At 64.0% G+C, this 14727-nt stretch overlaps 1 protein-coding gene across 3 annotated transcripts in view; it reads left to right on the top strand.

The window, feature by feature from the left end:
- The window catches only part of CHRNA4 (cholinergic receptor nicotinic alpha 4 subunit), a 34532-nt gene that overhangs the window by 2143 nt on the left and 17662 nt on the right, over positions 1-14727 (top strand). The window contains exons 3-6 of one of the 3 annotated variants that reach the window (XM_063659305.1): positions 2714-2758; positions 3026-3135; positions 7454-8828; positions 13832-14660. In XM_063659305.1, coding sequence (XP_063515375.1) covers positions 2714-2758; positions 3026-3135; positions 7454-8828; positions 13832-13957 — 1656 coding nt within the window. In that variant the 3' untranslated portion in view covers positions 13958-14660. Of the gene's footprint in view, positions 1-2713; positions 2759-3025; positions 3136-7453; positions 8829-11827; positions 12078-13831; positions 14661-14727 lie in introns of those variants that run through there. The other 2 variants (XM_054467265.2, XM_054467266.2) reach the window with 2 other exon arrangements.

Here is a 14727-nt window from a genome sequence, read left to right as displayed (position 1 = left end):
AACCTCAGCTGGCCCCAGAGGCCCCTCACCCGCAGATCTGGAATGTGGGGTTTGGGGGAGTCTTGGGGGAGTTCTGTTTGTCTGAAGTATGTTTCCTTTCTGGTGGGGGGCTCAGGAGGCTGCCAGGAGGAAGCCTATGGGTCCAGCCAGGCCCCTGCAGCGTGGGCCAGTGCACATGGAGCCCTGAGGCAGGGATAGGAACCAGGAGGCTTCAAGGCTGAGAGAACTGAGCTGCGGGCGGCTTGGCCTTGTGCTCGGTTGAGATGCTTGGTTACCTATCCAGGCCTGAGCCAGACCGTCTGGGGTCTCGGCGGCCCTGGAGGGGCTGGGTAAGGGGCAGCAGAGACATTTCCACATTTCCCAGCCAGGCTCAGCCACTCCAAATGGGGTGAGACCATCCCTCAGGGTACCTGGCTGGGTGGGGGTGCATAGCCTGGGGGCTGCCACCATGGAGGAGGGCAGGTTGGGCAGGCCGTGGCCTCTGGGAGCTGGCCCGCTTGCGAGTGGGCAGCCAATGGCTAGCTGAGCTGCAGGGGCTTGTTGTCTACCACACTGGAGTCTGCCAGCCCCAGCCCTGCTGCCAAATCCCAGCTTGCTGGTCCAGGAGGGCACCCCCACATGGGGAGGCATTTGTATGCTGTAGAGGCCCAGCCCACACCTTGCCAGGATGCCAAGCCTGGGTCTGCCGCTGAGGGAGGAGCTACTGGGTTGCGGAGAATTTCCTCTCTTTGGGAGGCTGGTGCCGTGCGTGTTGGGTAACCCTGGGCCTGGGGCCTGTGAAACGGGGTGAGAGCTGCTTCACTATCCCAGGCTGAGTGGGCCACACCCCAGGGGCTTTGGGAGGTGTGGGGAGCTGCAGCCACATTCCCGCCGACAGGCTGCTCAGTGGTGGCACTTGCCCGTGCAGGGCGGCGCATGGAGACCCAGTCAGCCAGCCCCGTCCAGGGTCGGCCACCCAGACCTCCACCCTCAGTGTCCTGGAACTGCCCCTGAGTGGCTCCTGTGGAGTGTCCCTGGCGGAGGCCCAGCCAGAAGACAATGCGGGTTGCACAGGCTTGGCAAGCCTGCTGAGGTTTGCAAACACGGCTGCAAAGTGGTGGCTGGCAGAGGCGGCCGCTGGCGGCTGCCCAAGGCTCTGGGTCTGCCACCCCCCACCTGGCTGCCTACCTGAGCTTCTCAGGGCTCAATCCATGGCTCCCTGCACCACCACAGAGTCCCCAGTTTGCCCAGGAGACATTGAGGCCTGGAGCATACCCAGCACCAAGACTCCCAGAGCTGCCCCCCTCTCTCTCCACCCTGCAGCCGGCTAAGGACTTACGTGAACATGCACACATGGGTGCTGACGCTCCTGGTTGCCCAAGGCCGAGGGCCACGTGTGTGCGGAAGGGGCTGCCTGGCGCTCCTGGGTGCTGGCCTAAGGCTGAGGGCCACATGTATGTGGAAGAGGCTGCCTTGTGTCTGGCCCACTCTGCCTGTCCCACCAGGGGCTGGGGACTCACCTGTGCCACCTTTGCGGGCTCGGATACTTGTTATAGATGCCATCACCAGGGTCTGTCCTGGAGGGGAGGGCTTGTGAGCTGCATGTGTGAGCTCAGGCCCCAGGACTGGCTGCCGAGGAGGGTCTGGAAGACCCAGTGCTTTTCCAACCAGCCCAGGCCAGTGCTGAGTGGTGGTGAAATGTGCAGTGTTGACCTGCCCTCCAGCTTCAAGAGGGCGCCTGAGAGTGATGGCTGCAAGGGGGTAGGGCAGGACACTGGGCAGGAGGGCCAGGCCTGGCCACATGAAGCTGGTTCTGAGGACCCTGGAGCTTCCTCAGACACACGGGATGAGGTCCTGAGGGGATGAGGTCCTGTGGGGAGATATGGCCCTGTGCGGAGACATTGTCTGTGGAGACGTGGTCCTGTGGGATGTGGTTCTGTGGGGATGTGGTCCTGTGGGGATGTGGTCCTGTGGGATGTGGTCCTGTGGGGATGTGGTCCTGTGGGATGTGGTCCTGTGGGGGTGTGGTCCTGTGGGATGTGGTTCTGTGGGGACGTGGTTCTGTGGGGACGTGGTTCTGTGGGGACGTGGTCCTGGGGGGACGTGGTCCTGGGGGGACGTGGTCCATGGAGATGTGGTCCTATGGTGATGTGGTCTGTGGGGACGTGGTCCTGTGGGGATGTGGAAGGAGGTGGGTGGGGTGGGCCGGAAGGGGCTGGGGTGAGTGGCCCAGCTGTACACAGTGACCTTGAGTGACAGGTCCCACCTGCTCAGGTCATGAGGCACAGTCCTGGAGGGGCCACTCTGGCCAGCAGTGGAACCCACTTATGTGTCAGGGGCAGCTTTGCTGGCTGTGTGTGCCCACGTGGGGGACTTGTCTGCAGAGGGGCTGCCCCCAAGGGCTGGGAGGGAGCAAGGCAGGTGGGCAGAAGGAGGCTCCCCATGCCCGCCACACCTGTCCTTAGCTGGGGTTGCCTGTGAGGCCGCCGACCTCCTCTCCAGTTTCCTGCTGGAGATGTTTGCGGCCTTGTCCCCACATCCCTAGGTCCCCTCAGAGTCCCCATCCTGGGCTCGGCCGCCTCCAGGGACGGGGTGCTCGCCCCCTCCAGAGGTCGCCCGTCCACCATATCTCGCCCTGGCCCTGTCCTTGTGCCAGTGGCTGTGAATGAGGAAACCCAGGGCCAGAGAAAGACACCAAGGGGTCACTGGCCCCCTTCCTCTCTCTGTGCCCTAGGATGAGAAGAACCAGATGATGACCACGAACGTATGGGTGAAGCAGGTGAGTGGGAGGGCACTGCCCTGCCCCACCCCCGCCCTCCCCCACACCCCTCACCCTGCTGCCCTGCCCAGGCCTTGCCCCACCCCCGCCCTCCCCCACACCCCTCACCCTGCTGCCCTGCCCTGGTCCTGCCCCACCTCCACCCTCCCCCACACCCCTCACCCTGCTGCCCTGCCCTGGTCCTGCCCCACCTCCACCCTCCCCCACACCCCTCACCCTCCCCCACACCCCTCACCCTGCTGCCTCCCCCCACCCCACCCCATCCAGGAGTGGCACGACTACAAGCTGCGCTGGGACCCAGCTGACTACGAGAATGTCACCTCCATCCGCATCCCCTCTGAGCTCATCTGGCGGCCGGACATCGTCCTCTACAACAAGTGAGTCCCCTACAGGGTCTTGGTGGGCAGGGGTGGCCAGGACCTGCCCCTGCCCAGACAGGGAGCTCCACCAAGGCCCAGCCTGGCCCAGCAGGGCCTATGCCAGCCCCATCCATGCCAGCCCAGGCCCAGGAAGGAAGAAGCAGGAGCAATGGAGAAATTGGTGGGGGTTGAAGAGGAAAGGGTCCCCCCGGGCCAGCAAAGAGGCTGAGGGCATCCCTGGGTCTCAGCACTGGAGCGTCAGAGCTGGAGGGGCCTGAGAGTTGCTGCGGCACCTGGGTACGGTGTCCCTGCCTGGACCAGTCCTGAGGCCTGGGGGCTGGCTCCTGACCCCGGACGTCTTTGCCCCCACCCTTGACAGCTGCAGGAGAGTCCTTTTGGGCTGGAGTGCTTTTCGCCATCAGACCCCATTCTGGGCTTCCTGGGAGAATAGTGTGGACCGCAGGGTGCCCTGGAGAGGGGTGAGGAAGCCCCAGATGGTTCCCACGCCTCTAGGGCCTCTGCTTTCTCTGCACGCTCAGGCCCTGCCCAGGACATGTCACGCCAGGTCCCCAGCAAACAAAGCCTCGGGCTGGGCCAAGTCCATGTCAGGCTCCTGGGAGGCCAAGATGAAGTCTGGTCATGGAAACGGGTTTTCTGTGCCTGGAAGCCAGGGCAGCGTTGCCAGGGATTGGCCGTGGCAGACGGTGGCCTCCGGAGGCTGCTGTCCTCCAACTTGTCCTTCCTGCAGATCTGTGCCGAGGGCCCTGCGCCCGGCAGCCAGCGCTCTCTGAGCTGAGTCCTCCAGGGACGATCTCTGGCCACAGGCTCAGGGCCTGGGCGCGGCAGGGTCGCAGCTCCCACAAACAAAGCAAATGGAAGCTCTTCCTCCTCTCCTGTCCCAGCCATCTGCCCACAGCCCCTTCCAGGCCCCAGGGCGCCCGCCTGACCTACAAACCCTGCTGTATGATTAAGAACGATTGGGCTCCTCTTCCAACTCAATTGATTCCAGTAATGGCAGTGGGAAGGACCTCCACACATGAAAGGAGGGCCGGACGCTTTTCCAGGGTGCACTGGGGAGGTGGTCAGTGGTGAGTGGGCGGCGGGTGGTCTTCCCTTAGGACAGGCTCCCTGTCCCCTGCAAGCCACCTAGCTCCCCGCCACCAAGACCATGCACCGAATCCGCCTGTGTGACTCACACGGACATATTTCAGGGAGAAGTGGAAACGCCCAGGATGGGCCGGGCAGAGAAGCCACTCTGGGTGCCTGTACACAGCCCTCCAGGAATGCAGCCCCCAGGAACGAAGCCTCTGAGGACCACAGCCCCCACTGTGACCTCAAACCCCCAGGACCACAGCCCCCTGAGTACTGCAGCCCCCTCCCCCACTTCCACAGCCTCACCAGGGCCACAGCCCTCCAAAGACTGCAGCCCCCACCAGGTTCACAGCTCCCCCAGGACCACAGTTCCTCCAGGACCACAGGCCCCCAGGACCACAGGCCCCCAGGACCACATTCCTTGCCAGGACCACAGTCCTCCCAGGACTTCATCCCACCCTAGGGCTACAGTGCCACCTGCAGAACCTCAGCCCCCCCCAAGGATCACAGTTCTTGCCTGACCACAGCCCCTCAGGACCACAGTCCCCCTAGGACCACAGTCCCCCAGGACCACAGTCCCCCCAGGACCACAGCCCTCCCAGGACCACAGCCCTCCCAGGACCACAGCCCCCCCAGGACCACAGCCCTCCCCAGGACCACAGTCCCCCCCAGGACCACAGCCCCCCCAGGACCACAGCCCCACCAGGACCACAGCCCCCCCAGGACCACAGCCACCCCCAGGACCGCAGCCCCCCCAGGACCACAGTTCCCCCCAGGACCACAGCCCCACCAGGACCACAGCCCCCCCAGGACCGCAGCCCCCCCAGGACCACAGCTCAGGAGAGCAGGGGTTGCTGCCACCCCATGTCCTCCTGTGTCTCCTCCTCACCATGGCCTGTGGGATGTAGTGGGGTGACCCCAGTTTTCTCTTCGGGGCTGGGGTTGTCACCGAGGCTCTCTCCGGACAGGACCCGGGGTTCCTGGAGTGGCCGCTGGTGCTGAGTCTGCTCCCGCCGAGGAGGCCTGTTTCTGGGGCAGCAGGTGGCTGCGGCTGGTGGCCGGCCAGGCTGCAGGGCGGCAGGCCTCGGCCCTTCTCTGGGCTTTGGCCACCCCCAGTTGGGGGCCCTGCTGTCCACTTGGGACTTCTCTAAGGTTGGCCCTTCGGGGCAGGAGCCCAGAAATCCCTGACCTGGACTGGGGTTGGGGTGGAGGGGACAGAGGGTCTCACGCCAGCCTGTGGGCCCTGGAGCAGGAACCTGGACCTGCTGGACTGGGCGGCTCCTCAGACCCTGCCTGCTCCCAGGGTGCAGCTTTATGCTGCGAGTCCAGAACCGGCTCACGGCTGGGTGGTTCAGCCCAAATGGGGTTCTCCTCAAAGGCTCCCCAGAGGGCGGCTGGAGCCAGGGGTGGGCGGGGCAGGGAGGAGCAGTGACACGGCCCAGGGGTGCTGTGGGACCTGGGGGCTGGGGGACCTGGCCCTGACCTTGTCCTGTTTCCTGTGGCATGGGCAGAGGACCCTGAGGGAGGGCGGCCCTGCCCAGAGTGGCGCAGACCTGCACTGTTCCCTGAGCATGGCCCTGGCATCCCCTGCAGAGTGTGTGCTGAGTGGAGTAGTCATCTGCTTGCCGTATGAGAATCTTTTCATTTGTGCCTCAGAAGGTGGAGGGCGTTGGTTTTTGGAGAGATGGGCTGGGGAGAGGGAGCAAACTTGAGCCTGATTCCACCCAGACTGACATAGGTGGTAAAGCCCCACCCCCCGCTGGAGGGACGCTCAGGAGCCAGGCTGTGCTGGGCCGGAGCCGCATTGAGATGCAGCTGGTGGCTCTTGCTGGGTCTCCCTCCCTCTGCAGCTGAGTGGCAGCCCAGCTGGCGGTGTTGGCTCAGGACCAGTTCAGGGGGGCAGAGGCTCAGCACCGACTGAGACCGTGGGGGGCCAGGTCTCCACGACCTGGAGGGCAGAGCTCCAGCAGCGGCGGCTCCACCAAGGGAGGGTCCCTGAGGGTTGGGAGGGAGGTTGAGGTGCAGGTCCAGCCCTGGGACTCAGGGGCAGGCACAGAGGAAGCTCGGGGAACAGTGGCCAGCTCTGCCCAAGTACCTGGGGAGGCCCTGGCCTTTGAGCGGGCTCTTAGGGAATGAGACAGAGGAGGGATGGGCAGGGGTCCAGGCAGCTTGGCAGAGGTAGAGCAGGAGGTGTGCAGCTGGGCAGCCGCTTCCCCGGACGTGTCGTGCCCCAGCACCCTCCACAGAGCTGAGCCTGGCCCCATGCCTGCCAACGCTGGGGATTTAATGGGGCCTCAGGCTTCCCATCGGTGGGGACTTCTGTGGGTGGGGGTGGGGGGTTGGCTGCTGCCTCCACGAACCTGGCTGCCTCAGCACCTAATGTGCTCCTGCAGTGCGTCCCACCCAGCCAGCCACTGTCTATGGAACCAGGGGCTGGGGCTGGGAGCTCTGCCCACCAGGAGGAGTTCAAGGGACATCAGCCCCTCACTCCATTGCTCTGTTGCCCACCTGGACCTGTGGACAGAACACCCATGTCCCCATCCAGGCAAAAGAGAGTCCAGAGCCAGTGGCTCAGACGTGGCCCTGGAACTGGGCAGTGCATATGCAGCCCCACTGCATTGGCCCTGCATGGCCAGGGCACCTGTCCTTGCCTCTGTGGCCCCTGGTGTCCTCATGCTCACATACCAGCAGGTGGCCTCCAAGTCCTTGGGTTTAACGGCAGAAGCTGGGTGAGGAATTCCCATGGTGGCCCGGGGTGCTGCTTGGAGGGGCAGGCACATGGGGACACCGTGTGTCCCAGGAGGCGATGTCGGGAGACTAGTCCCATCCATGCGCCACTCATGGATAAGGATAATCACCAGCAGCAGTGATTATGTGTGTCAGGCACTGGTAGGTCCCTTCCTGTTCTCTGAACCACGTGCTACCCCCAGCTCAGGGATGATAAACCAAGGTGCACGAGTAAGTGAGAAGACGCAAACAGTGTACCCGGGCAAGGCCGCCAGCCCTTCTGTGCTCCCATGACGTGAGAATGCCTGTGTGTGGGCGTGGACGTGGACGTGGACGTGGGCGTGGATGCGGGCATGGATGTGTGCGTGGACGTGGATGTGGGTGTGGACGTGGATGTGGGTGTGGACGTGGGCGTGGGTGTGGACGTGGGCGTGGTTGTGGACGTGGGTGTGGACGTGGACGTGGACATGGGCATGGACGTGGGGGGTCTCACACCCTTCGCTCTCTTCCTGCCCAGTGCCGACGGGGACTTCGCGGTCACCCACCTGACCAAGGCCCACCTGTTCCATGACGGGCGGGTGCAGTGGACTCCCCCGGCCATTTACAAGAGCTCCTGCAGCATCGACGTCACCTTCTTCCCCTTTGACCAGCAGAACTGCACCATGAAATTCGGCTCCTGGACCTACGACAAGGCCAAGATCGACCTGGTGAACATGCACAGCCGCGTGGACCAGCTGGACTTCTGGGAGAGTGGTGAGTGGGTCATCGTGGACGCCGTGGGCACCTACAACACCAGGAAGTATGAGTGCTGTGCCGAGATCTACCCAGACATCACCTACGCCTTCGTCATCCGGCGGCTGCCGCTCTTCTACACCATCAACCTCATCATCCCCTGCCTGCTCATCTCCTGCCTCACCGTGCTGGTCTTCTACCTGCCCTCTGAGTGCGGCGAGAAGATCACACTGTGCATCTCCGTGCTGCTGTCACTCACCGTCTTCCTGCTGCTCATCACCGAGATCATCCCGTCCACCTCACTGGTCATCCCGCTCATTGGCGAGTACCTGCTGTTCACCATGATTTTCGTCACCCTGTCCATCGTCATCACGGTCTTCGTGCTCAATGTGCACCACCGCTCGCCGCGCACGCACACCATGCCCACCTGGGTACGCAGGGTCTTCCTGGACATCGTGCCGCGCCTGCTCCTCATGAAGCGGCCGTCCGTGGTCAAGGACAATTGCCGGCGGCTCATCGAGTCCATGCACAAGATGGCCAGTGCCCCGCGCTTCTGGCCCGAGCCAGAGGGGGAGCCCCCCGCCACGAGCGGCACCCAGAGCCGGCATCCGCCCTCACCGTCCTTCTGCGTCCCCCTGGATGTGCCAGCTGAGCCTGGGCCTGCCTGCAAGTCATCCTCCGACCAGCTCCCTGCTCTGCAGCCCCCAGAAGCTGAGAAAGCCAGCCCCCACCCCTCGCCTGGACCCTGCCACCCACCCCACAGCACCCAGGCACCAGGGCTGGCCAAAGCCAGGTCCCTCAGCGTCCAGCACATGTCCAGCCCTGGCGAAGCAGTAGAAGGCGGCGTCCGGTGCCGGTCTCGGAGCATCCAGTACTGTGTTCCCCGAGACGATGCTGCCCCCGAGGCAGATGGCCAGGCTGCCGGCGCCCTGGCCTCTCGCAAGACCTACTCGGCTGAGCTCCCACCCCCAGACCAGCCCTCTCCGTGCAAATGCACATGCAAGAAGGAGCCCTCTTCGGTGTCCCCGAGCGCCACGGTCAAGGTCCGCAGCACCAAAGCGCCGCCCCGGCACCTGCCCCTGTCGCCGGCCCTGACCCGGGCGGTGGAGGGTGTCCAGTACATTGCAGACCACCTGAAGGCCGAAGACACAGACTTCTCGGTAAGTCCTGCCCATGGCTGTGTTGGGCGCCTCTGGCCCAGACAGAGCCAGCGGATGCCCTCTCTTCTTGGTGCATAATCCAGGAGCCAGGCCCAGGCCCCAGGCTGCTTCACTTTGGGGTGCATGGCATGGCCTCTGCTGCAGCAGCCTCTTCCCAAGCCTGCTATGTGGCCGCAGGTCCCAGGCTGATCGGGGCAGGGGGCCCTGAGTGGCTGGCACAGGGTGGATCCCGGTGCCGTCTCCGGCTTTGGGACACAGTGGGCCTCAGCGGATGGCACGGTGAGGGGCCACAGGCAGCGTCCTTCCAGCACAGCACGGGGGCACTCTGGGAACTCCTGCCCAGCAATGGCCAAGTCCCCAGAACGCAACGAGGCACTGCCAAGGCCCTTTCCCCATAGCGCGCCTGTGCCTGCCCCATGGGCCTCCCTGGGGCCCCTCCGTACCTGGGGCCTGATGTAGGGGGCTCAGAGAAGATGGGATGGGAGGGGCTGGTGGCAGGAGGAAGGATCCGGGACAGGGACACAGCCCCAAGACCATCAGCCCCACATGGCCAAGCTGGGGACGGGTGGGAGAGCCACGGGCTCGGGGCAGAGCACTGGTCCCATGGCTAAGGCCCCCCGGGGCCCTGGGCCAGCCCACCTACCCTCACCCTCCAGTGCCAGGCACTGGCCACACAGAGGCCCCAGGAGCCGCAGTCTCTGCTAAGTGGTAGCCACGTCCGTGTTACCCGTGGCTGTGCAGTCTCTTATCCATTCCATGCAGGAGAGGCCGGGGCTGAGCCAGCTTTGCCTGATCCCAGCACCGGGTAGCTTCCCTGTTTCCTTCTGCAGACACTTACTGCTTATCACACGGGGGGAGGCATGACCCCAGCACCAGGTAGCTTCCCTGTTTCCTTCTGCAGACACTTACTGCTTATCACACGGGGGGAGGCACAGGGGCCAGGGTCCACAGACGGGACAATGGGGCGGGATGCGTGGGGCACGCAGGCCGCTGGGGGTCTCAGCCTAGGCCGTGCAGCCCATGACGTCCACAGGGGCAACTCGGCATCTGTCCTGTCCATCCACCTGCTGTCGCCGGCACCTCCCGGCTCTTGTCCCGGTGCCAGGGCCTGGCGCCCTCAGTGTGCCGCCTCCATCTGAAGGGGCCACCTCTGCCAGGACCCCAGAGCGCCATCCTCAATGGTTTATTCGGACGCATCTGGTGCCTGCCCCCACTAGCTGAGCGAGCCCCAAAGCCAGGGGCCCGTGCTCCATACCCCTGAGAAGTGAGGGAGTTGCTCGCCCCACACAGCCACCCCACTGAATCCCAAGAAGCTGCAAAGCCTCCTGCAGGTTCCAGAACGTTCTGGGGTCGCGAGAGCAGCCTGGAGAAGCGTCGGACCCTGCTTTGCTGCCAGCTCTTGAAGCGAGAGGCAGCTGTGCCCGGGCCGTGCCACCGTGGGGTCAGATGCTTTTAGGTGTTTGATCAAAGCAGCCCTGAAGCTGGCAGTGGGTCTGAGCTTGGCGTTCAGCGCGGCCTGGGCCCCTCCAGCAGCCTTCTCGGGCTGATTGCTGCCGCTGCCTGACCTGGTTCTGGGCTTGCGGGGAGCAGAGCTGACTTCACAGCAGCCACCTCGGGGACAGAGGGAAGGCTTTGGTCTGCCGCTGCGTTTCATCTTCAGGGTGGATGGAACGCGGCACACAGAACCCAGGGAACTAAAGGCACATGGGAAAGGGCGAGAGGGCGGCCGCGTCCCTGCCCCCAGAGCCGAGGCCTGGGCAGGACTTTATTTATAAGTGACCCGGTTTGCCTTCAGGCTTCCCGTAAATAAATATGGCCATTTGGTTCAGTTTAACACGATCAGGACACCCATGTCCTGCTATAAAAAATCAGAGCGGCAGGCGGCACTGTCCCTACAGTGGGCCCAGGCCCTCGCGGCACATCCCTCCCATCCCTCATCATCCACAGGCCTGGGACCCAGGACACCCTCATGGCCTGGCCCAGAGGCAGCTCATCAGCTTAGGGGTTGTCTCAGGTCCTTCTACACAGCAGAGCCAGAGACGCGGGACGGGGGAGCTGGGGATGCGGGAAGGGGGAGTCAGGGAGGCAGGACCGGGGAGCTAGAGACACACAGCAAGGGGAGCCAGAGACACACAGGAAGGGGAGCCAGAGACGCAGGGGAGTCAGGGACGCAGGACCGGGGAGCCAGAGACACACAGGAAGGGGAGCCAGAGACACGGGACGGGGGAGCCAGAGATGCGGGACGGGGGAGCCGGGGCGAGGGCAGCGGTGAATGCCTTGGGCTGCACACAGCGGCTGTCTCGAGAGTGGCTTCCCGACTCCAGGTCTGACCAGGCCTCTGCCTCTGCCCTCCCTAGGCCTCTGCTCCTGGGGGTCACCCAGGGCGGGGTCCGCCCTGCATCAGCCCCAGGAGTGTGGGGTTAGAAGCCGGACCTGGAGCGGGAACCCGCTGTCCCCGTGCAGATATGGAACCACAGCCGCCCCTGAAGGCTGTGCGCCTCAGTGTGAAAGCGGGACAGGCCAGGGGAGGCTCGAGTGAGAGACTGCAGATGGCGGCGGCTCTGCGGGCTCCGTGTGTGCCGCTCTCGTCTGCCCTCTGTGCCCCCACGGGGCCACATTTGCCCATCTGCAAAACGGGGAGGGGGATGGGCCCCTCCCAGCGCTGGTGAGCTGACAGCAGACCGCTCACAGGGTGCCTGAGCCCCCCTCCCCCGTGCCCCCTTCCTGGAGCACAGGCCACCTGCCGAGAGGTGGGGGCGCACAGGGCATAGTGCAGAGCTTGTCTCCACAAGGGGGTCTGCCCAACCGGAATTCCCAGGGTTCCAGGGTCCTCCTGCCCCGCGCCGTGGTGATGATGCCCCCCGCAGAGCACTGGCTGTCCCGTGCACCCCGATTCCTCCCCTTGGTGCAGGTGTGTGCCGGGGTCCCGAGGGCTCTCCCCGCCGGCCGCCGCCGGCAGCAGCCGGGCCATGCTGGAGTGACGGCGTCTGTGCTTGCAGGTGAAGGAGGACTGGAAGTACGTGGCCATGGTCATCGACCGCATCTTTCTCTGGATGTTCATCATCGTCTGCCTGCTGGGGACCGTGGGCCTCTTCCTGCCGCCCTGGCTGGCTGGCATGATCTAGGAAGGGACCGGGAGCCTGTGCGGCCTGGGGCTGCAGCGCACGGGGTCAGCATCCATGCGGCCGGCCTGGGGCCGGGCTGGCTCATCCCTGGACTCTGCGAGGTCACGCATTTGCCAAATTATCCTTCCTGTTCTGTGTCTGCTGTAAGACAGCCTTGGATAGGGACACAGCCTCTGAGGAGACCGAGTGCAGAGCTGCTTCCGGTTGGACTGTGGCCCCAGGAGGCAGTGGCTTGGAGCAGAGGCGGGGGTCAGCGCCTTCTACCTGCAGGACTTGGGCTAAGTCCATTTCAAGAGTCTCTTGAGCTCCCCTGCAGATGGAACTCACTCCTCCCAGTCTCTCAGCAGACCTGGTGATGGTCCCGACTGCCCCAAGGGGCCCTTGAAGGGACTTCACGCCCCTTCAGCCCCAAGCGCCCCGTCTTCTGGATGCCCGACTGCCTCTCCCACCCACCGTGTCCTGCGCCTGTGTGGGCCTCAGCTTCTCCCCCAGGGTCCTTGCGCCTCTCAGGCCCCATGAGGGTGAGCCAGCAGCACTCCAATCTGCTTCGCTAGGAGAGGGTCCAGGCAGGGATTGTGTTCGGTTGTGTTTTGGGTAAGTTAGTGAGAACTCAAGTCTTGTGCCCAAGGAGCCTTGGAGAACAGAGCTTTGTGGAGCTGGTCCCGCGTGGGGAGAATCTCCGCTGGGCAGGCCCCCCGCGGGGGACAGGAACACCCAGCCCCAGCGAGTCCAGAGACCAGGGCTCTGCCTTCCAGGTGTAGGGCCAGGGCTCTGTGGCAGGTGGCCAGGGCTCCACGGGGGCCTAGTGGCTCCAGCCCCGGGGGTACTTCTGTGTTGTGATTTCCCAGAGCTGGGAGGGTCCTGAATGGAGTCCAGACCTGGGCCCTGGTTCCCCCAGGACCCTGAGGGTTTCCATCTTGGTGCACAGCCCGGGAGATCCGCCCTGGGCTCTGGGTTCGGGAAGAAGGACTTCCTGCTACAGTAGCTATGGGGAGCTGGTGGGGGCATCCCTGAGGACCTCCACCTGGGAGATGCTGGGACCCTCGGGGCAGGAAGTCCCTGAGAAACCTCATGGGGGTCAGGGAGCCCTGGGGTTTCCACACAGGCCCGTGCCCTCCATCCTGGCAGGGCAGGCAGAGCTAAGCAGGGCCTCACCCCCGCAGGCGGTACCCAGAGGTGGGGGAGGCCTGAAGTGTTTCCAGGCATGACCCTGGAGCCCGGCAGTGCACCCCCTGAAGATGGCGCACCTGGCAGCCCCCAGTGTCCCCAGGGGCACACTTCCCCTTGGGGTGGGCACAGGCTGCCCCACCCCTCCATGATTCCAAGGGCCCAGAGGGGCGGGGCCAGGACGGCATGTCCCCTGCTTGAGAGTGACGTCGGTTCAGGAGGAGGGCAGTCAGGAAGCCTCCTGCTGAGTGGTCCACATTCTGCCGCTCCCAAACCCCATCCAGCCCAGGGCGGGGATGGGGTTGGGCCCTGCGTCCCACTGCATCTCATCCCTCTGTCCCCAAGCTGAGCTCTCCTGGGCCAAGGTCTTGTCAGGAGGAGCCTGAGAGCAGAATGAATACTTGAGGTTAGGAACCCGGCACGCCGAGTGCCCAGGAAATGCTGCTGTGTCCCTGCGGGCAGTGATGTGAGTGGGGAGGAGACTCAGGCCCACATTGCCCACACCTGCCTCTGAACTGCTGCTGGTCACCCCCACCCCCGGGTGCCTGTGACCGGGGTCCTGAGGCTGGGGCTCTTGTGCCAGGAGTGGGTGGGATGCAGAGACCCTCGTGCCAAATCCTGGGCATCCCCAGCCCCCCGGCCCCTCCCACATCCCCCGTGTATTCAGGACCCCATCTGCTGAGCTCTGACCTGCCCCCGCTCCACCATCAGCCCCTGCTGCCCCTCGGCCAGAGCTCCCAGGATGCGGAGAGACCCTGGACGGCCAGAGCTCCCAGGATGCGGAGAGACCCCGGATGGCCAGAGCTCCCAGGATGCGGAGAGACCCCGGGAGAGTGAGGTCATCCCGGGGCCATGGAAGCTGGCAGGAGACACTGGTCTCAGAAGAGGGAGAGAGACGCAGATTTCAGATGTAAGAAGCCTGATCCACATTGCATAAGCGGATCCAGCTGCCAGATGTATGGGCAGCTGCAAGGAGCGGCCCGGGATGCTGGGCCCAGCTGCGGCTGTTCTTTTCTGGGTCAGGAGCAACTGTGGAGTGGCTGGGACGCTCCTGCCAGGGGACCCTCCTGCCGGGGGTGGCTGCTTGCCCGGGGGAAGACCCCTTTCCCTTTCTTCTTTCTTTTTGAGGCTCAAAAAAAAAATCCAAATAAAGCACCATATTCCCACCACGCCAAATTAACCTTGACAACAATGTTGGCGTATTTGCGTCCAGTGTTGTTTTTATTAATTAAGGTAAAACTAACATATGGCGAGATGCGTGCTCTTCAGCGGAGACCCCAGCCCCTAGAAGGTCCCTCCCCACCTGTGGCTCTGACTTAAGCGCGGTGGATTGACCTCTCCGGCTCATGACATTCAAGGAGGCAGAATCCTGCAGCTGGAGCCTTTGATGTCTGGCTTCTTCATCCTATGACTTAGAGCTTCATCCGTGCTGTTGTGTGTGTCTGTAGCTCATTGCTGTCTGTTCCTTCGTTTTTAATTGTGAGCAGTGTTCTTCTGTCTGAATAAACTAAGACGCAGTTTGTCCATCACCTGTTAGCGGACTTTGTTTGCAGCTGTCGGTGATTAGGAACGGAGGTGCCGGTGTGTGCACGGCACTCTATCCGTTA

The sequence above is a fragment of the Pongo pygmaeus genome, chromosome 21, assembly GCF_028885625.2.
Source record: "Pongo pygmaeus isolate AG05252 chromosome 21, NHGRI_mPonPyg2-v2.0_pri, whole genome shotgun sequence".
Taxonomy (NCBI): domain Eukaryota; kingdom Metazoa; phylum Chordata; class Mammalia; order Primates; family Hominidae; genus Pongo; species Pongo pygmaeus.
Note: the sequence above shows the minus strand (reverse complement) of the source record. Positions and strands in the feature narration are given on the sequence as shown.